The sequence below is a fragment of the Pelodiscus sinensis genome, chromosome 3 (assembly GCF_049634645.1).
Source record: "Pelodiscus sinensis isolate JC-2024 chromosome 3, ASM4963464v1, whole genome shotgun sequence".
NCBI lineage: Eukaryota > Metazoa > Chordata > Testudines > Trionychidae > Pelodiscus > Pelodiscus sinensis.
This window is the reverse complement of record NC_134713.1, coordinates 53,880,002-53,903,029: the sequence shown is the minus strand read 5'-3', so window position 1 is coordinate 53,903,029 and position 23,028 is coordinate 53,880,002. Positions and strand designations below refer to the sequence as shown.

The window sequence follows — 23,028 nt, the reverse complement described above, 5'->3', positions numbered from 1 at the left end:
TGAAAGAGATTTATAATTGGACAAAAAACGATGAGCCAGATCATCTGCTGGTCTAAGATGGTGTAAATAAAATGTAGCTACATTGGCTTCACAAATTTACACAAACGGAGAATCTAGCCAGTTATGTTAAAAGGTCTCCTAGATAATAGAGTACATTTCTAATATGTACTGTCATGTTATACTAATATGGACTTGGAAGCATGAATGAGCACAGGATCTCACCTAAATGAGCACAGGATCTCACCTAAATATGGGTAATTTATTACATTGGGGCATGACAGAGTAGGATCTAAATGCTGCATTGCTCTGTGTTAATTCCCATGCCATGCCATTGAGAAATCAGGGCTCTCAAAACTAATAACAGTTTTTACAACCACTCAATTGCAAATGCCGATTTTTATTGCTACTGAATGTGAAAAAATCCCCAGAGCTTTTGGATACCTTATTATAATATTTATCACCAAAATTATTCATAGATTCATGGAGTTAAAGACCAGAAGGGACATTAAATCATCTTTTCTGACTTACTGTATAACTTAAGCCATTACATTTCATCCAGTTACCTATATTGAGCCCAATAACTTGTGTTTGACTAAAGTATATCTTTCAGAAAGACAAAAACATAAAGACTCCATCACTTCCCTTGGTAATTTGTTACAATAGTTAATAATCTTCACTGTTAAAAATGTGTTACTAATTTCCAATCAGAACTTGTAGGACTTCAGTTTCAAGGTGTTGATCCTTGCAATTCCTTTCTCTGCCTAGACTGGAACCCTTTAGTACCCTGTGTGTCCTCCCCATGAAGATACTTATACAATGAAACCAATCTGCTTTTTGATAAACTAAAGAGATTGAGTCTCTCACTGTAAAGCAATTTCTCCAGTGCTTGAATAATGTTTGTAGCTCTTTTCTTCATTCCCTACAATTGATTAATATCCTTGTTAAAATATGGACACTAGGACTGAATGCCTTATTCCAGCACCATCCTCATCACTGCCGGAGACTGTGGCAAAATCACCTCCCTAATTCCATTCTCTACTCCCCTGTTTATACTTTCAAGGATCACATTATCCTTTCTTGCTACAGCATTGCACTGGGAACTTGTATTGGGTTACTTGTTCACTAAGTCCGTTTCAGAGTTATTGCTTTCCAAGATACAGACCCAGTCTACACATAGGCCTCCTTAAAGAAGAAGGGGACAGAAATGAGCAAGTGGTGGATGGGAAGGGCTCTGGGAAGGGCAGAGAGAGGAGTAAGTGGTGGGCAGACAGGTCCAGGGGTCAGAGACAAGTGAGTAGCAGGTGAGCAGGGGGAGTTGTGGGAGAAGCCTCAGGCTAGGAGGTGAAGAGAAGCACAGGCAGAGGGTCTCCAAGGAAGGGAAAGAGAGGAGGCAAGCAGGATGTGTGGGCAGGATCTTGGTAGAGGGAGAAGATTGGGAGAAGTAAGAGGCAGAGTGGAGTTGGAGTTGAGTGAGTGAAGTTGTGGTTGAATGAGTAAAGCACCCATCAGGAAAAACAAAAGTCAAAGCCTGTGCCCATACACACACACCATAAGCCACATTTCTCTTGGAGGTTCTTGATTGACACAGTGTCCCCAAGCCAAATTCTTACCATGTCTGAAATGTTGATTATGAGGCCCAATTTCCCCTACCAGCCACTGGGAAAGTGGCAAAGACCAGGCAGGGGAGGGTGATCTGCCTGAGAAAGTTTGCCCTGAAAGACTGAGCTACACTGTAAGGGAGAAACACACATAGTGAACTGGCTGGAGGACCAAGTCACAAAGGAGCATAACTAAGACAGGTAGAGAGACCATCAGAAGAGAGCGCAGCACCTGAAATAAGCTAATTCCCAGAGTGGCCTGGAGAAGGCGATGGGCAGACCCCATGGCAGAGGCCTACAAGTAACATCTGGCACACTGGAGAGAGCCTGGCAAGTAGACAAGAAGGTTTGGCTAACAACCAAACATCTCCGCATTTGTAGACCATCCCATAAACTAGATCACTGATATCTTGGATCATCTGCCAACTAATCAACCCTGCCACTGTTAAACTCTGCCTCCTAAGATTACTCAAAATTCTGTTTTCCCATCTCTCTTTTGAAGCTATTCACAGAAAATCCATTTCTGGGCTGAATGCAACCATTTCTACCAACCATCCATGTCCAGAATCATGAAAAACATATAGTCTAGGGATGTAAAATCGCATTTAATCAGTTAACCGGTTTAATCAGGCGGTGGGCTAATCGGTTAACCATTAACATTCTTAATCTAATCCAGACCAGACTGGATTCTAGAACCATGCAGGGTATCTTGTGGACTGGTGGGGTATGGCCCCAATGAGCAATCCTCACAATTTACCCATCATGTACAATCTCCCAACCCTATAGAGCTGGAGTCAGCAACCTTTTCAAACTAAAGAGCTAAACTATATCAAAATTCAGAACAAGTGGTTAACAGAGAGCCAGCATATGAATGCTCATTTGCATGACTGAAAATATAGAACGTAATATTACTAATAATTTACGTGATGATTAATAATAGCATAAATGAAACACTGTACTCAAGGATTTTATTTAATGGTACTTCTGCTGCTGCATTTATTCACACTTTTTTGAGGTTTATATCATAACTGGTCAAATTCAGCTTCATGCATGCATTCTGGCTGTTTTCTGTCAATCTTCAGTGCAAATTACCTTTGATGTGATTCAAATGAGAGAAAGCCTGCTCACACATATAGGTGGAGCCAAACACTGAAAGTAAGTAAGCTGACATTCTGCATGGTGTTGTATATGATGGGAAGTTCTTTCCAAATTTGCAGAATCAGATTATCATCATGCTCCAATTTCTCCATGTCAGACCGTTTGTGCAATTTTGTCAATTCTTGTGGGACAAGGCATTCTAAATCAGAATTCAGCTTGATAAATTTTTCCACCCAGATATCCAACTCCTTGAAATCTGCTATTTCCATTTCCAAATCGCTGACTGAGATGCCTGGAATGACTGTCAAATCCAGTTCTTCAACAGACGCTTTATGTGAGCGAATCATAAACTTAAACAGAGCACTGTGTTTGCAAAAGTCAACAAAATGAGACTAGAATGCCATCAGGAGCTCAGAAACAAACCCTGCAAGCTGCTGCAAATCAAGGCTGTTATTTGGACTCTCTTTCTGATTCGAATCATGAAACATTTGTAATCTTTCAAAATGTTTCAGTCTACCCATCTCAATATCTTTGATGAAGAGTCAATTTTGATTCAAATCCGAACACTGGCTGCTGCAGAGTCAGGACTGTATTTCCTTGCCCTTCTAGCTTAAGGTTCGTCTCATTTAAATGACTGGTAATGTCAAGGAGATAGTAAATCTTGAGCAACCAGTCACACAGTCTGAAAGCTTGACATGTTTGACACCCTTCTTATCAAAAAAATGACTTAATCTCATTAATGCAGGTGGCAAAACAAGACAAAACTTAGCCACGAGATAACCAGCAAACATTGTGCATTAGTAGATGGGAGTATTTGGAATCTATTTTCTGAAGCAGTGACTAAACTTGATGGTAATTTATGGCTTGGGGAAGAATCCAGTTCAGAATGCGAATGACTAGTTCCATTACATTTCCAAGTTTGGTTCCACAAGATTGCACACAAAGTGCCTCCTGATGCACAATGCAATAAAAGTTCAAAAATGGATAGTTCAGCTTTTCTGACAAGAGTAAGAAATCCCCTATATTTGCTGACTATGGTAGGTGCACCATACGTACACAGCGACTTAAGATTATCTATCTGTATTTCTTTCTCGTTTACAAAGTTCATCAAAGATTTAAGGATGTCTTTGCCCCTTGTTTGATTTTTCATTGGTAATATCTCAATCATTTCTTTGTGCACGGCATTTCCACAAATATATTGTCCCAGAATACATGACCGATTAACTTCACATACGTCGGTTGTCTTATGCAAAGCAAACGCAAAATAAGTAGCTGTACTCAAATTTTGCATCTGTTCCTTGTCGATTTGATGGGCCATTTTCACAGCTGTCATGAACTGCTTTTGCCAATAATAGCACATCTTAAATGTTCTGTAAGATTTTTGTCCTTGTTGTGAAACTTATCAAATAGTTCATGATCAATTTTTAGCATGCATCTCTTCACATAATCCCCATCAGTGAAAGGCTTCCCCTCTCAAATAATGCTTTATGAGCCCACACAACTTGCTGAGTTTAAGCTCTGACCTTTTTTGACCATGCCAGCAGGCTGTTTGGTCCAATGTTCATTTTTCACTGTAGCTCTTAGCAGGCTTTTTTTCATGCATCACCCTTGGGAATTTAGTAGCAAATGCATAATGTTTTGTCTTGAAATTCATTTTTATTGTTTGAGAACAGTCTCTCACTACAAATGAGACAGTGTGGAGATCCAGACCTATCCACAAACGCACACAAGTCTGTACAGTCCTTTTGAAAATTTCGATACTCGTCATCTCTCTTTCTCTTTGCCATTTTTGCTGTTAGGAGGTTAGAGTTCACCATCACATATGATGATGGAAAGATTTTTTGACCAATCAAATAAAAAAAGAATATGCACAACCCCCAATGAGTGGTGAGGATGGTTGTTAAAATGAACATTTAAGGTGAACTAGACAAAAATAATCATCTTGGGATGAGTAGTTATGCACTTTTAAAATTTTGAATTACTTTTTCATTTTAATTTAAAAATGTGTGTGTATTTTGGGAATGACAAAACAGCCATATTTGGCTCTAGAGCCACAGATTGCAAACCCCTGCTATCGAGGCTTTCTACTAAGGCAGCCCAATTAAAGCCTGGGAAGATGGTGCCATAGGTTTATCCTTGAGCAAGGAGGTGATTTTAGGAGCAGAAGCTCTAGAATCCAGGTCAGCAAACTCCCTGGGCAGCAACACCACCTAACAGTTCTGGTAGCAAAAACACTTGGAGCAGGTCAGAAGCCTCAGGTCCCACCCCCCGTTGAAAGGACATTCCCAACTCCAGATGGGTCTAGACTTAATAATTAAACCTGTGTAGGGTTCAGTAAGTTTGTGCAATTAAATGCAACCCCAGCCAGTTGCTGCTATAGGCCCTGCTTCCTTGCCTCTTTCTGCTCCCTGATTTTTGACTTTGGCTTTATCTCCTGGCTCTGATACCATATTTCTGGTATCTGGTGTGTCTTCTGCTTCAGATCACTGGTTCCCAGTTTTCCTCCTAGATCCTATATGTGATTTCTGACTTGACTTTGACTCCTCCTTCTGACTTCTGGTTCCTGACCTTGACTTAGCCTCCTGGTTCCTGGCTTAGCCACTACTTTTCGTGATAACCCCTAGTTCCTAACCTTAGATTGATCCCCTGTGACGTTGATTCCCGATGTCTGACTCTGGATCTATCCACTAGACAATTTGGCCATGACCAATGTGACCATGACACATTGGTACTAAATCAAATGCCTTACAAAAGTTTACTATATCTATGAAATTACTTTGTAAATTCATCAAACAATGCAATCAGAATGTGTATCACTTGGAGAGTTTCACTCATCCTACACAGTAGGTGCAAAAGGAATGATAAAGTTATGATAAGTCAATTAATAATTTATTAACTGCCTTAACAGTCCAACTCCTTTGTCAGCTTCTTAAGTTTAATGAAACAATATTATATGAACTGCTCAGGTTCTTTGTTTTCACTTGCCAGACCATATATTGCACACATTTAAAAGAACTGGTTTCAAAACAAGTAAATGAAGGTGATTATTTGCATTTCAGTCCAGTACATGAAATACAATAAAGTTCAGTAGAAAACTGATTTTTTCTCTCCCCCCCTGTATTTAGAATGAGAGAACTGCAATAAGAGTCATCAGCAAGTTGAAAACCATTCTGACAGAAAGTTAAATTATAAAAAATAACATTTTAAATGATCAAATATTCGAACATTTTTCATTTTCTTTTATCTCTTTTAAAACATTGATCTGTACCACCACTTCAATACAGTAAGAGGGAAAATGTTCATCATTTCAAGATGCTGAACTATTCAAATTTGTATTTCTTCAACTGGATGATATGGAAAGCTATTCTCTGGATAGGAAACAACACTTTTAAGGAATATATTACTCAGGTGAGCCCTGTAGTAGTGAAAAGTAATTGAATCTGGGCAAGAGTGCTGTGTTATCTCTTAATCTTGTTCTTTAGTGATTAGATCTGTTTTCCCAAGTAATTTATATTATCAAATGTCATGCATGAATACACACATAATTTGCATCCTTACACAGCCATTTTGGCATGAATATTAGTCTGAAATTCAATAATGCATAGGACCATGCACTGGAAAGCTGAATATAATATTATACAAACACATGGTGTTTATTGAACTCAGTTCATCTTAACAAAATATTCAGTTCATGGCAAATAAACAATAACTTTGCATAATACAGGAGGTAAAATTTATTCAACAAGCACTTTGAACTCTATTTTATCTTCTCACTGCTTTGATATTTACCTGAATTAAACTGGCAGCTGGATTCCTTCTTTTCTCAAAATGTTTCTGACGGTGCTGTTCTTGTACTTTCAGTGCAAAGCCTGAGCCAAGAATACCCTACAGTAAAATACAACCCAACAGTTTTTATCATTAGGAGAAGAAGTGTAAAAATAGTTTTAATACATCAGCTCTGAAGCTGTGAGGATGTTAAAAAATAAAGCACCAATATTTACAGTGGGCATTGTTTTGTCTGATTATTTCTAATAGCCACATTTACTACAGTATAAGGTTTAACAACAGACAATGACCACGCAGTGTAAAATATGAGAATCCAAATGTAAGAAAGAACATTTGGGCTACGTCTAGATGCAGCGCTATTTCGGGATACCGGAAGTATCCCGAAATAGCTATTTCATGTCTTTTGAGTGTACCCGTTATTTTGAAATAAATTTAGAAATAATGGGTGCACTATTCCGGCATCCCTGTAACTCTTGTGGAACAAGTGTTAACGGATGTTTCAAAATAAGCTATTTCAAAATTAGATCAAAATAAGCTATGCACTTTACGTAGCGCAAATTGCGTTGCTTATTTCTAGGTAAGGGTGCAGTGTAGACACAACCTTGCAGACTTGTTACTGAGAAGCTGCTCATATAAACCATTTGTTGTCGTAGGCTACTGTGTGCTACTGATTCTTCAAACAAGGTATCTGTGTAGGTAACTAAGCATGTATATATTTCACTTAGGCTACGTCTATACTATGAGTTTTCTTGGCAAAAAGTATGCTAATGAGGGACTCACTTGCATGAGTCGCGATCTCATTTCCATATTTTCTGCTGATCTGTTTTTGTGCTAGGGTTTTTGCGCAAAAATAAGCAGTGTGGATGTTTTCTTTTTGTGCAAAACCCCCTTTTCGCGCAAGAGTTGCAGAAAATATGCAAATGAGATTGCACCTCATGCAAATGAGTCCCTCATTAGCATATTTTTGGCAGAGAAAACTCGTAGTGTAGACGTAGCCTTAGCATCACAATTCGGCCTTGTAATTTTTGAATTTAGAACATTCAAAAATAGCATATGGCCAGCGCTGTCCCAAGGAGGGTACGGGGACTGGGACAAATCCCCACTGCCCCAGGACCTGCCCCTTCCCTGCTCCCTGTCCCACCGTTCCCTAAGCCCTGCCCCTGCTTTACCCAAACCTTGCCCTGCCCCTTTCCCCCCTCACCTGAGTAACGTGACCCAGGGATTATGGGGACTGGCTTGGTAGCAGCAGGATTCACCTCCCTCCACTCACAAAGTGGGCGGTGGGACCTGGAACATCACCACTGAGAAGCCAAGTGCGGTGGGCCAGGAGAGGGCTGGATGGGCCAGTGAGGCAGAGCAGGCTTCCAGGTCACTCTGACTCTTGCCGCCTGTGTGGTAGGTAGAGAGGGCAGGCAACCCCTGCTACTGCCCCATACCAGGCCCCCATAATCCCTTGGTTCCTCCCCATCAATAGGATGGTTGGTACAGCCGCTGCAGGGTCTCCAAAAGTGCAGGACCTGGGGCAGCCACCCTGATTTAGCCTATGGATTGATCACTCTGCATATGACAATTTTTTCAGTCCAATTAATTAATATATATTATTGATTCCATGGTTTGCAGGGTTACCAATTCAAATGATTTTGTCATGAGTATTATGATAAATTATTGTGTTTCTTAAAGCCCCAACTCCTCAACACATGTGGATATGTGATGATTTCAGCTTACATTTTATTTTAAAGTAGGTTTCTAGTTCTTGTGGTTCTGGAGAGAACTTGAAAATGTGTCCCCATTCATGTCAGAAGGTTCAATAAGCAGATGACAAAAAAGAACTAAAAATTGATTATTTACATAATCTGATTATTATAAAACCAATGTCATGGTTTTTGGTGAGCCTGACTCATGATTTTTGAACATTTGGGATTGGGAATACTGGTTTTGAAATAGAGGTTATAATGAAATCTTTACTACTTTTGACTTTTTTCAACGCAGGAATACTCAACAGGCCAAAAATGCCAATATGCTTGCTTCCAAAGCTTCTGCAAGAATTGTTATTCCACTGAATCATTTTGCATTATAAGGAGAAAAGATTCCACCTGACTCTTATGCAAGAAAAATAAAAGAAAATCCATGAAAAATACACATATATTAAAGCTGACTTTTAATGTTGGTCATTGTTTATGGTTAAATATAAAAAGTCTAATAGCAATTAAAATATTTGTACATCTCTCTATAAGCAAGTGAATAAATAAATACAAGTTTCACGTGTACGGTTTATGTACACAAGTTAAATGTAATGTTATTTCTAGCATATCCAGTATATTTTACTCATTGGATGGTGCTTATTTCCATTAAAGCTTTTTTAAACGTCTGTAGGGGTACATCTACACTTGCTCCCTAGTTCAAGCTAGGGATGCATATGTAGCCAACTGAAATTGCTAATGAAGTGGGGATTTTTTGAGGAGTAACGTTAGTTCAAACCAAGGGGTTTGGTTTGAACTAACGCGTCCCAGAGAGTACTTATTTAAATCCCTGCTTCATTAGCAATTTCGGTTGGCTACATTTGCATCCCAAGGTCGAACTAGGGAGCAAGTGTAGACATAACCTAAGTCAAAAAGTATCAGAGGTGTAGCCATCTTAGTCTGTAACTTTAAAAAGAGCAAGTAGCTCTGTGGCACCTTAGAGACTAACAAAAATATATATAGTATCATGGCTTTTGTGGTAAAACACACTTCATCAGATAAGGTCAAGGTTAAAAGGTTTGGGGTGCATGAGATGGCTCCCGGTTGGCGGGGAGGCTCAGGGTGGAGCAGGGAGATGGGGCTTGGGCTTAGCTGGGAAGCTCCTGGGCAGAAGAACTAAGGCAGGCTGTCTGGTGCCTGCCTGTTGTGGGTTACTGAGCTGGGTCCCAGAAGTGGCCAGCAGGTATCCTGGGGGTGGGGCGTGAGGCCCAGCAGGATGCTGCACATACTGACCTTGCCTGTAGGGCAGAGGCAGTGCACGGAGCCTTACGGTCTCCCCACCTAGGAGCCAGACCTACTATGTTGGCTGCTTCTCCACCAGCCACAGCATAGAGCTGCCCCAGACACCTCTGCCCAATGCAGACCCAAGCCCCAGCATGGGGCTTAGCGTGAACTTAGCTTGCAACCCCCCAGAACTCCTCTTTGGGTCAGGACCCCTACAATAACAACACTGTGACATTTCAGATTTAAACAACTGAAATTGTGAATGTATTATTTTTAACATCCTAGGGCTGTGAAATTGATCAAAATGGACTGTGCATTTGGTAGGGCCCTAATTATGAGATATGTGTATAACTGTGGTATGAATTTACCTATTTTTGCCGATATAAAACGTATTTCCAACTCACAATTTGTGCCACATCACTCAGCTCCATTTGTGGTTCTCTGTAACCTGAAGTCTTTAAACCATGATTTGAGGACATCAGTAACTCAGGTGGAGGCTAGTGGGTCTATTAAGTTGTGTAAGGTTCTACGGCCTGCAATGTGCAGGTCAGTCAAAAATCAGTGGTTTTCAGATTTCATTATGTTGTAACTCCATTCTGACAACAAAAATTACTACATGGCTCCAGGGTTAAAGTCTGAGCCGCCCTAAACCCTGCCTCCTTGGGATAGGTGGAGAGGCAAAGCCAAAGACTAAGGGTTTCATCCCCATGTGGAAGGGGGAAGACTGTAACCTGAGTCCTGCCCCCAGGGCTGAAGCCAAAGCCGAAGGGTGGTGAGGGTCAGACTTCAGCTTTGACTCTGGGCCCCATCAAGTCTACCACCAGCCCTTGACAACCCCATTAAAACAGGGTCAACAGGATACTTTGCAGTCCCAACTCACAGTTTGAGAACCACTGGACTAGATCATCATAATGATCCCTTCTGACCTTAAAGTCTATGGAATCTATCATAAGGCAGAGGTTTGGTGAGTGGGAAGACCTTAAAAAGGAGGCTTGAAACTCAAGTTTTTATACAAAACGAGGGGCAGCCTTTAAGCTGCAAGCTGTATGCTAAACTCTATGACAGATTCAAATGCAAGTGAGCAAAATACAAGCTTATAGGTTATTTTCTTTTGCTTGTTATGGGTTAAAGGAAATAGAAAAAGGCATAGGGAAAATGAGCCAGTTAGAATCTTTGGACACAATGGATAAAAACAGCTTAGAAGCCTGTGTGTGCAATATGGTTTACAGCTTCTGCCTGATTTATGAAGTCTACTGCAGTCGATTGATAGATCTAATGTGGTCATTGTAGACCAATCACTTGCAATGTCCTAATTTTCCCAACAGCAATAAATCCAGAAGAAAATATCTGCTCAATAATTTCAAGGCTCAGAGAGAAAAGTAGTACTGGTGTATGAGGCCCAAGTCACAGGCAGAGAAAGGAATTTCTGCCATTCAAAATACAGCAGGGAGTCAATCCTGGGAAAAAGATCTTTTCCATTTTTGATCAAACCTCACACAAATACAAAGATAAGTCTTTTCAATGAAACTTTCATAGGCTCCTATGAGTTTTAACAGTGAATCAATTAAACCAATGAAGAATTCTGCTTCAAAACTGAACACATGGGCCTATACTTTTTTTTTGCTTTTTTTACTGAATAATGTTCTACTTAAACTCTGTGGTTAGGTAATAGATGGCCATATCTGACGTACTAGCTCACAAGCGAGCAACTGTACAGCTTTAGAAATACTGGAGTCATAATAACATAGTGCTCCAGGCTAACGCCACAGGAAAAGGGGCTTTTTGTTGGTTATCCAACTGCATGATCAGATTTCCTTGTGCTATGAAAAGGCACTCTAGAAAAGTGTTAACATTAGTGAAGGAGCTTTACATATTCAAACAATGACTCTTTATGCTGAAAGCTTCCAGCAGCTTCTCAAACCATGTCAGCTTTAGGAGTTATTGACGTTCCTATTACTTTATTTTTATTTTTGTAAAGATACTCACAGCAGGTAGTGCAAAGAAAGAAATGCCAAGTAGAGCAAACCCAGCAGAAAGCAGCCTTCCAAGCCAAGTCAGAGGAGTTTTGTCTCCATAGCCAATTGTTGTCAATGTGATCTATAAAGCAATGAATAAATACCACATGTAATAGAAGTACATGAGAAAAAAGTTACAGGTCAGATGCACAATATGCAAGAACTTTTCCTGCAAATCATCATTCACCAAGATAAATGAAAATCTAGAAGTGTCTCTTTTAACAGAACGTTCTATTTTAGAACCCATCTGTAAAGGAAAAAAGTTATTTAAACAAATGGGTAGGAATAACTTCATAACAACGAATGGAGGCAATGCATGGGACAGACACATGCACCCGCAGAGCCTTTAAATTGGGTCCTACCCATCAAGAGTTATGCATCTTCTCCGACAATGAAGATATGGACCTGAGCAAGTGGAAACTGGGCAGAAAGCACCATCATTTTTTGTGCATATGTAATTGTACATATGTAATTGTACATAATTGTGCATATGTTGAGCGTAACAATCAGGAGTACACTGCAAGAATTTGCACAATAGACAACATGTGTGCCAAAGGCTGCAATGCAAAGATTTAATACTCCAGTGATTAAAAAGGAAGTATAAGTTAATAGGTAAGACAAGGTCAAAGGAAGTGCAGGAAGATGTTATGTTTTCTATGAACACATCTGGACAACTAGAGCAATGCCATCTTTTTCAGCATAACTCTCTCAAGCACATAGGGTGAAAAGGAAAACCAAAAATTACACTGCAACAAGGCTGTGTAAAAAAAAAAGGACCATAGGTTTGTCTTTGCTAGCAGCACAGAAATGTTAGAAATGTCTAAAAATGTGTCAGTAGCACAGCTGCAGTCCTGGATTCATGTTCCTGGGGAGATTGGGAGGGTAAAAAAGGGCCCTTGCTGGCTAGAGTGGGGTATGGGGGTTGTGAAAAAGACCACTGAAGGCCAGGGGAAAGAACAAGCCTATGACAGATGGCCCTCCTCGCTTAGTCCCTCCTCACCCCTAACCCACACCCCTTCTACCCCTGCATCCTGCACTCCCCACCCCCCAACCAATACCTAAGGCCCTGCCCTTACTCTCGCACTCCCCACACCACAAGCTCCCTGCCCTGAAGGACCCAGGCAATTCTGGGCTAAAACTAATGAAAGAAGTAGGTCAAATCATCAGGTAATATCAGCTCAGACATGCATGCATAAGTGAAGAAGGATAGCATTTGTACCACGCTATTCACAACTCCCCTTCATGTGACAGCATACACAACTCAGAAAAAGCTGTAGGGTAGAAGCAGAGGTCTTGTAGCACAAGTACAGATTATGACAGTGCTCAGTATGTGTTGGAAGTCTCTGCCTGGGTAACTCAGGTGCTACTACCACTCACTGAATTTATCCCTCCTCTGACTACAACAGGGATGCGGAAAATACAGCCCACGGGATGGACCCAGCCTACACAATATTTCTATTTGGCTCACCCAGCTGATTGGCAGAGCTGGCAATTTAAAGCTGGCATCGTGTGCTCAGCTGCCCCTCTCCCCACATTGCTTGGTCCTGCAGCTGCTCCCAGGACTCTCTTGCTAGCTGTGCAGGGGGGAAGACAATGGGAGGGGAATAATAGAATCATAGGACTGGAAGGGACCTTGAGAGGTCATCGAGTCCAGCCCCCCGCCCTCAAAGCAGGACCAAGCTTCGTCCTCTGCCTTGTACCCATCTCTGCAGAACAGGGGTCAGAGCAAGGAACATTCAGGAGGCTACTACAGTCTAAGGTATGAACTGTGATCCAGACAAATGATTCTTAAAGAGGCAGTGCATTGTTCCTAACATTTCTCCAGCAGCCAGCTCCTTCTAGCTTACACGCTCTGTGTCACACAAAAAGTCTGTCACACACAGTCTCTGTCACATACACAACCAGTCTCTGTGCTCCCCCACAGAGAATCTCTGTCTCACTCTCACACACACACACACACACACACACACACACACACTGTGTTTCTCAGTGTGCCTCACATACACACAGTCATTGTTCATATACACACATGGTGGCACATATACTCTCCCAGTCTCTGTGCCACACACAGTCACACACAATCTCACACACCTTGGCTTTGTCTACACTGGCAGGTTCTTGTGCAAGAATGGCCTTTCATATGCAAGAACCCGCAGAGCGTCTACACTGTCCGCCCGCTCTTGCGCAAGAAGATTTAGGGTATGTCTAGACTACATGGTTCCATCGACGGAGCCACGTAAACTAGTTTACCCAGCATAGGCAAGGAAGCGGGGATTTAAATAATCCCCGCTTCATTAAAATAAACATGGCCACCGTGCTGTGCCGCCGATCAGCTGATCCAGCACAGCACGGCAGTCTAGACACGGATCTGTCGGCTGGGGAAGCCTTTGCCCACTGATCCCTTATGCCATATGGGGACTGTGCTGGTGGGAGGATTTTGTCTCCCTGCACTTCCCCAGTATAGAGCTTTAGGTGGGCAGAGTGAATTACACCATCTGAAAAAAAATTAATTTTGGACAGAGGAGTTTACTAATTCCAAATGGAACATCAAGTGTCTCATGTCCGGAAGAGAGCAAATTAAACTTTAAAAGAAAACATGGACAACAACAGGCAGAATGCCGAGGATTCCACAGCCTGTGATTAGTTGAAATCTTGGCCAAAGAGAACTATATTACTTAATGTTCTAAATATGAACAAGTATAGGCTTAGACAGTTGCCTGACAGAAACCAGTTTCCAAAGAAAATGCCTATGACTTTCTCAAGTCACTCTTGGGAAAGGTGGCCAAAGCAAGGCAGCTCAAGGCAATGGTGATCCCTGGGCAAAGGTAGTGTGTGACAACTCATCTGCCCTGCACTCGCCCTTTAAGGGCAAAACCCAGCGAAGCTCCAGCTGAGGGGGTTATTGCTGATTAGGGCCCAGCTGGGAGCTATATAAAGAAGGGCTACTGGCGGGAGAGAGGGGGACTTACTTGTGCTGGTAAGCAGAAGGACCTGCCTGCCTGGGAAGTAGAAGGCTTCCTGGAGGTAGACCAGTGCTAGGCAAGGAAGTCAGAGCAGGGGAAGCTCTGGCCAAGAAAGCTGCAGGGCCTGAGGCCAGACCTGAATGCAAGAGGGCCACAGAGAGCCAGCCAGGGTAGGAAAAGGCAGCAGGTCCACACCCACTTGCCAATGATGAGTGACCATTTCAGACTGCCGTTTGCCCCTGAGGCAGGAGCTAGATGAAGACTGGCAGTGGGTCACTGAGGCAGGGAGGGTCTAAAGGAATCATGTGTTCCCTAGAGGGGGACTGGGTGTTTCCTGAGAGGGGAGGACACTGGAGGGACTGATAAACACCCTCCCCCGTGCCCTGGAAGAGGGTCAAGAGACTCTGGAATGGGGACTGCTGGAGGACAGTGTCCTGAAGAAGACACTGCGGTCCAAGAGTGATGTAAGAGAGTGAAGTGAGGACACAGGGAGACACCAGACAGAGGGAGGTGTCCAGCGATCAGACAAAAGCTAATCCCCAGTGCTACCAACTGGAGAGGTCATGGAGGTGAGTCTACCCCGTGAAATAGTTTTTTAGCAAATGGGATGTAAGCTCTTTAGGGCTCATAGATAGTAAACATTACCCTGACTGTTTCTATTGTTGAGGATAGTGTACATCTTAGACGAAGGCAGACTATCTCAAAAAGAGGCAGCCATTCACTACACTAGCTGAGCTATTCAAGTGGCTGTGTCAAGGCTAGCCTCTGGGGCTACGTCTACACTGGCAGCTTCTTGTGCAAGAACTGTTTTGTGGAAGAGTTCTTGCGCAAAAAGTCTTCCACAAGAGCATGTGTACACTGGCATGTGCTTTTGTGCAAGAGCATCCATGGCAGTGTGGATGCTCTCTTGCGCAAGAAAGCTCTGATGGACATTTTAACCATAGGGGCTTCTTGCACAAGAAATTTATGTTGCCTGTCTACTCTGCCCTCTTGCAGAAAAGCTCTTGTGCAAGAGGGTTTATTTCTCGTGGGGAGAGGAATAACTCTTCTGGAAGAAGCCCTGTTTTCCAACACTATACTGTAAATATACTTGCGCAAGAACGCATGTGCAGTATAGACAGCAGGCAAGTTTTTGCACAAGAACGGTTGTTCTTGTGCAAGAAGCTGCCAATGTAGACATAGCCTGGGAGACTGACCTGTAGGAATGTTAATATGCCTGTAATGGGGTCTACTTCCAAAAAGAATGTCCTCTTGGCCTCACAAAGATGAAAAAAATTGCACAGTTGCCTGTGAATATGGGAAGCCATAAGAAATTCTGAGGCTACTAACACTGTGAAATTATAAACCGTTTTGAGAAAAGTTGGGCAGATGCCTTCTACTGACAGCTTTGCTAACTGCTCAAAGTACTTCCTCCTGCCAGTCAGCACCATCCTTTTTTCAGGATTGAGCCTAAATCAGCTGGCTGTCATACATTTTCTCATCACTTTCAGAAACTGGGGAATGAGGAGATATCTTCAATAGGGCTGAGGAAAAGGCAATGTAGATATCAGTGTCATCCGCATTCATTGAAGAGTAACAGACTTCTAAAAAAGTTACACACACTGAGCCCTATGCGTTTTGACCCCCTGAAATCCCTCTGGAGAGAAGAACAGTCAGTAAGCACAAATTTCTGGAATCTTTCTGAAGAAAAAATTGGAACCATATTAAAACAATTCTGTATTCTCCTGTCAGATCCTGAAGACATGGCAATATCACCCTCACATAGAACTGGAAGAATAGTGATAGAAATGTAGCCGTGTTAGTCTGGTGTAGCTGAAACAAAATACAGGACTATTTAGCACTTTAAAGACTAACAAGATGGTTTATTAGATGATGAGCTTTCGTGGGCCAGACCCACTTCCTCAGATCAAATAGTGGAAGAAAATAGTCACAACCATATATACCAAAGGACAGAACTGGATATAGAACTGGAAGGGACCTCAAAAGGTCAGCTAATTCAGTTCCCTACCCCCACAGCAAGACCGAGCACTTTTTAGATAATCCCTGATTGATGTCTATCCAACCTGCTCTTAAATATCTCCAGTGATGGAGATTCCATAATGATGAAGTCTATCGATAATGTCCTGTTTCCTTTTAGCTCTTTCTCCTTCACCAGCAGGATGGTTCTCATACCACTGCACACAGTTGACAACATTATGTGCTACCTCCTAATAGCAATAGGCATGATTAAGCTGTTAGATTCCAGTGGCAAGTAAACTTAGAAAACACATTTCAGTGGAATTTCAGGGATTGTTGAAGAACAAAAGCAATTATCTTTAATCAGATGCATGTACAGATTTCTTCTGCTATATATGTTAGAGAGCCTGCCTGTCTCTGAATGTGTCTGTCTGGGAGTGTCTCTGTCTATTCAAGCACTCCTCCTAAAAGGTAAGAGCTAGAACTACCAAATTTGGTATACAGCTTCCTCTGATCATAACTTAAAACAAGCTAAAGGTTTGGTTGTGCCAAGAAAATGGGATGTGCTCACAATGGAATTGCTTCTCATAAAACTATATAGAAAAGAGACATTACCAGGCATGTGAAAGGGGCTCGGGAAAGCGCTGTCAATCCGGAGCCTCCCAGCTTCATGCACCCTTTAATGAGGATGGGGGGACTGAAGCTCCCACCACTCAGTTTGTATAGGAACATTGCTGGCTGTTCTCTTTTCTCAGGGAGCAAGGGGGAAATGCACAGTTTGCTGCATTCCTCAGTCTGTCTGGGGAGCACAGGGACAGACAAACCTGGACTTGCTCCAGCCAGGGAATCATAGAATCATAGAATACTAGCACTGGAAGAGACCTCGAAAGGTCATTGAGCCCAGTCCCCTGCCCTCATGGCAGTACCTCTCCTCCAGCTGTGCCTGCTGGAGCTGTAGAAGTCATTGAGAGGTGCTTCTTATGTGGTCTCAAGCTGCTGCAGTGAGAGAAGGCTGGTATAGTCCTCTCTCCCTGGAGCATCCTGCATACTGCCCCCCCTCATCTGCATCCCAGAGCAATGATTAAATGAAGATAAACAAAAATTAATTGCATTAAGGACACGAGTAACATGTAAATCTTCTAGTAATAAGAAATTCACTTTTGAATCGCCACATACCATGAGGCTAATTGAATGAATTAAATTTGTTCAAGTTCTGATAGCATTGAATGGGAAATGTATCATCAGTACTTCATATTCATTGTAATAACTTTATCTGTAATGAATTTATTTGGTATTCACATAGTTTTCGGCAGATATTCTATTATTTTATTGTAATTACAATGTATTATTAGACCAGAAAAAAACCAATATTACTGAGAGAAACTCTGAAAAGGCTCCAGAACCTTTTATACACTGTACTAAATTACACTTTCAGGCAAAACAAATTTCCATATATGACAACTGCAAAACGCACAAACTTTTGTATAGCACTGAATTGCTAGGCAACTCCATCAGGACTTGACTAACAAATATTTAAGCCAAGGAATGCCCCCTTCCTTCCATCCTTCACATTATACATGGTCTATTAAACTAATTATTTGCCATCTTCTCCAAGTACTCTTGCTTTCTGAGTCCTGCCTGACACCCATTAATCTTGGCTGTGTGCAATGTTGTTGTAGCCATGTTGGGCCCAGGATATTGAGAGACTAAATGGGTATGTGGGTGAGGTCAAAGACCTAAAGAAGAGCTCTCTGTAGCTTGAAAGTTTGTTTCTCTCTCCAACATAAATAGGCCCAATGCTCTCAGTCACCTTGCTTCTCTATTAACATTGGTTGGCTACATAAACCAGAATTCTGGGAGCTCCAGCCATAAGAAAATCCACATTGATGGCATGCGTGTTATGTCACAGTTGCAGACTGGAAATCTAGATATATTTAAACTAACAGGTCATATCCTGCCAGTGAGAAACTCCCATTGACCTCAACAAGATTATCACACATAGAATGATGGCAGGATATGGCCTTCAGATAACTTGATTTAATGACTTTGCTAGTGTGAGTTAATTAAAACATACTGGATATGATGAAAAGGCATGATGAGTGTTTCAAAAAGCTTAGATTTTTAGAGGATTATGCATGGTTTGCTTTTTTAAAAACAGGAACATTATAAAACCATTCTGGGATTTGGTGTATACAGTGTAACTGTTGCAAATAAACAAATCAATGAGAATAAGTGTTGATACCCCTTAGAATGCCATGTGATCTGACCTTTTCAAAATCTGCATGTGGGTTATTCTGGCAATCTAAACAAGCAAAACTACATTTTCCACATACTGTTTTACATTATAATATAGCAATTATAATTATTAAAAAGGAAACAACAAAAATAATGAATCAGGAAGATACATCGATTTTCAGTACTTTTATGCACCTGAATATATTTAAAATGTAAACATATTCAGGTTAACTAAAGACTAACACAAACAGTTGTTTTCAGGATTTTTTATTATAATTTGTTTTCCTGTTGATAGCAAGAAAGAGTTCCTGTGTTCTCAGTATGAACAAATTATCTGACCTATGAGTCACACATTTTCATTTTCATCATACACAAAGTATTGTAAGCCACTATTTTATAAAATGATTGCTTTCTAGCAGGGCTTTTCCTTCTAAAATATCAAGAGAAGAAGCAAATGATAAATTAAGCTCTTGTTCATGCAGTTAGAATGAACTGAATGCAACAGACTACTGGATCAATGCCTGGTTTTGTCAAAGCACTGCCCTGCTATGAGCCCAATCCTGCATTTGTGAAACAGTTCAAACTCTTATTGACTTTGGACCAAAGTCTGCTTTCAGTTACATTGCAGTAAATCCAGAATAATTTACTTTGGTGTACCTGAGAGTAAAGTTTGATGTGATGGGTTAACTTTAATTCAATGGGAGTCTTACTTGCATTAGGATTAAAAGATCAAATATTAAATATTTTATTAGACAATTTTTCTTGATATTTTAAAACAAGTTGCATTTGGAAAAATACTTCTGCATTTTTTATAATTGTTGGTGTCATAGATACTTTGGGTTCTGCATGTCCGGGCTTGCATTTCTACTCACCGACTGTTCAAAATTACAATCTTAGGGAGGAAGGGTAACCTATGAACTAAAAATAGCAAACTGGTTCAAATAACCTACCTTTTGCCTAAAAAGTAAACAAAATTCAAAATTCACATTCTTTAGGGATTCATAAATCCCTGGGATTTTTTTTCATTGTTTCTATAAGCAAGTTCAGGTTTTGACTAGATCTGAGTGGAAGTACAGGAAAGACTTGGGTCTGGTTGAGTAACTGTCAGCACAAGACTTGAGGTGGGGAAGTTACCTTTCTAGTCCTCTGATCATAGAGAATGCTAGAGGCTGGTTCAGTCTCCAAGGCTTCTTTTAATCCATTTAAGGGATGCTCTAAGTTATGTTGACACAGCTGGCACCTTTGCACTGACTGGCTGGAGAACATGGTATTCCGTGTGCCAGTGGGATATAGGAATGCTGCTCTATCCCCTGGAAATTCCTCTATAGGAGGTGAACAAGCAGCTGCTCTGTTGGGGTGGCCTTCCAGATATTTGGGTAACACAGTGTAGTTGGACTTAGGCCAATAATCTAGTTCACCATGTGCACAGTATTTCTATTCACATGGAAAAGAGAAAAACTAGAAATTTTGTAAGAAAGTTTGCTCTGGTAAGATTTTAAAACAGATTTCAAGATCAAAAAGGAGAAATCTGAAATAACTTCAAACATCTAGAGCGGATTCTCCATTTTCTTATATCATGCATAGTTACTTAATCCCTCATTTGTCAAAGCAATTAAGCGTATGATTATTCTGAAGCATATGAGTGATCCTATCCCTTTCTGCAAAATACTCAAACATGTTAAAAGTCCCCAGGATTTCAACAAAGTTGGTGCACCGAAGTGAAGACCCGTGCTTAAAGACCTTGCTGAATTGAGGCTTCACATCTTTGTAAAGCGGATATAAAAATGCTACCAAATTAGAATGGAATGGTAGCATTTATACTGATTTTTCATAGCAGTACATGCCCTCTCAAGGCACGAGCACAGGGATATTCAGGGCCACTATAAATTAGCATTTTCATATGTGCATTTGTGTAATACAAAATATTTTACAGTATTAGTTAAATAGTTCAAATGATCTTTTTGTACTTACTGTGCCCCACCAGAGAGCATCTGCATATGTAGAAAACTGGGTATTTGCATCTTTTTCCACCAGATAGACAAGGAAAGAAGAAAAGATGAGTACTAAAAATCCTATGTACCAGGCTGTGATTAATTCCTAGATAAAAGAAAATAAAGATGAATCTATATTAAAAAAGATGAAACATAGAGTGGAGTGTCATTTGAAGAACGAAATAATTAAACAGTTCGTATTGTTTTGGCATTTTAGCAGCTACAAATCAAATGCTTCTCAGTTCACATACATTGTTTCTAAACAATGGTTAGAAGCGGTTGGCAATTTTTTGACAGATTTTTTTTCCCCTACATTGAAAGAAGGTTGTTTATAACCAGAATGGACAAAGAGACAGCTAATGCAGAACAGCCAATAGACCTGTGATTTGGGCACTCTTCTGGGATGTGGCAGACCAAGGTTGAAGTTCCTGCTTTGTGTGATTTGGAGGAGGGATTTGCAGCTAAGCTTCCCACATTCCACATGAGGCTCCAACCAATAGGCTACAATGTCATTCTCTCTCAGTCTTTCCTGTTGGAGGAGTTCTACTTGATATAAATCATTAAATTCTCATTGGGCTAGAGAGATATTATTCTTTCATTTACATTATTTATTCTGAACTGCTCATGCCCATGAGTCCATCAACAAACTGACTTCAGGGTCATTAGCTATACCACATGTCATGGACCTCAAAGCTATAAACAAGGATAGAACTCAGAATGAAGAGCTTATACGATGAAATGACTAATATGCGTAATTAGCCCTGCCCTCTGCTCACTGGTCACATAGTCTGACATTTTTTCAAGCATGCTATTCACTATCTCGTGATTAGCTCCCAGAAATTATATGCATTAATGATACTGCAGCTATAGAGATTCCCTTTTTACCTTATTTAGTAATGTTCTGAATTTTGGAGTCAAATATCCACTGCTAGGCTATTCTAGTCTTTATTTTTCTCTCTCATTTTCTTTGCCAAAGGTTTTGAAAGGCTTCCAATGCAGAACAAAAACAAAATTTGAAAACTCATTATTTTTCATGAAGCAGAATTCTTGTCCTTTGGCCATCCTGAACAATGGATCTGATTTCTCAGTTCAGTTTGACACTCATATAATTTTACTGATTTCCACGGAATTACACCAACATCCAACTGATGGTGAATCAGAACCAATATTTTCAGCATTTTTTTTAAGAATGTAAATGAACATGAAAGCTGTATATTTGATAATGTATAACATTACTTTAGGAGGTTTTAGATATTCACTGCTATCTTATAAACATATGGGATGATGTTGATTAACAGAGTTTCATAAAGTTTTGTTGACTGCACTGAAGAATTATATAAAACAAATGTTTGTGACAATTACCTTGCTATGTGCATAAACTACTGAACCTAATAATTTCCAAGTGCCTCCTCTTCGGTCCATGCGCACCATACGAAGGATCTGTAGGAAACGAAGACTTCTCAGTGCTGATGTTGCAAAAATGTTACCCTGAGTTTTTGCAGAAACAACTGCTATTGAAGCGATGAGAACAATGGTGTCTGAAAGAAATACATTACATAAGATATTAACGTATCTTTAATATGTATGTACATATGCTGAGTGAAGAGAGCAGTACATAAAAACAAGTTCTTACTTCTGTTCAATTCACCAGGAATTTTGTCTGAGATAGGACTGTGGAATCAAGACAAGAGCCTATAAATGTGCTTAGACAATCTTCAGGATGAAAAGCATTAGCTGCATTAGAAATATAAAAAACCTACACTGATAAGGCATGCAGTACTGAAGGTACTAGGTGCGTTGTGGAAGGTATTTTCAAGCCCTACATGTGGAACTTTATAAATCATCTGATGGTTTAAAAGTGTGGCACTACTTTCTCCCATAGCAACATTCCTATGAAAAAGGCATTTTAAAAAAGAGAGAGAAAACAGAGCCCTCTCAGTTACATGAGTCAAATGGAAGTATTTTAGACTTATAAATATACATTTTCATTTCCTATGAGTGCAAATAGTATAAGATGCAATTGTACAGTAATGAGCTTACATATACAGGCTCCCTTTATAAACAGTTTCCTGAAAGGAAACAAAAATACCTTGGGTACATAAATGTACCCAAGCATTCATTTAAGTGCCACTCTGGAAAGTTCCAGCACTCCGAGTGTTAATGGTTTTCATTAGAATTTGTTTCTTCATGACAAAGGTTTAAAATTTTTGTTCAGTCCAGAGTGCTTGTTTATAACTCTTGGAGCCAGAGCCATGCTTGAGAGACAAGGAGAAGAAGAAACACGGTTTAAGCAGAGACAGCTAGATGCATTAAGGCCTGAAGGAACTATGAGCAGGATGGAATAGAGAGGAAATTTAAATGTTGGATGCCAAGTAATTTTATTTTAAAAATCATTTAAAATATATAGTTCAGAGAAACAAGAC

The 23,028-nt window shown here is 40.5% G+C and overlaps 1 protein-coding gene across 3 annotated transcripts in view; it reads right to left on the bottom strand.

The window, feature by feature from the left end:
* KCNQ5 (potassium voltage-gated channel subfamily Q member 5) overlaps window positions 1–23,028 on the bottom strand; it is a 451,318-nt gene that overhangs the window by 38,669 nt on the left and 389,621 nt on the right. For all 3 annotated transcript variants that reach the window (XM_075923769.1, XM_006127210.4, XM_006127213.4), the window contains exons 4-7: window positions 21,968–22,143; window positions 20,586–20,711; window positions 11,432–11,542; window positions 6,486–6,581 (exon numbers count right to left, since the gene is read on the bottom strand). In XM_075923769.1, the coding sequence (XP_075779884.1) occupies window positions 6,486–6,581; window positions 11,432–11,542; window positions 20,586–20,711; window positions 21,968–22,143 (509 nt within the window). The remainder of the gene's footprint in view (window positions 1–6,485; window positions 6,582–11,431; window positions 11,543–20,585; window positions 20,712–21,967; window positions 22,144–23,028) is intronic.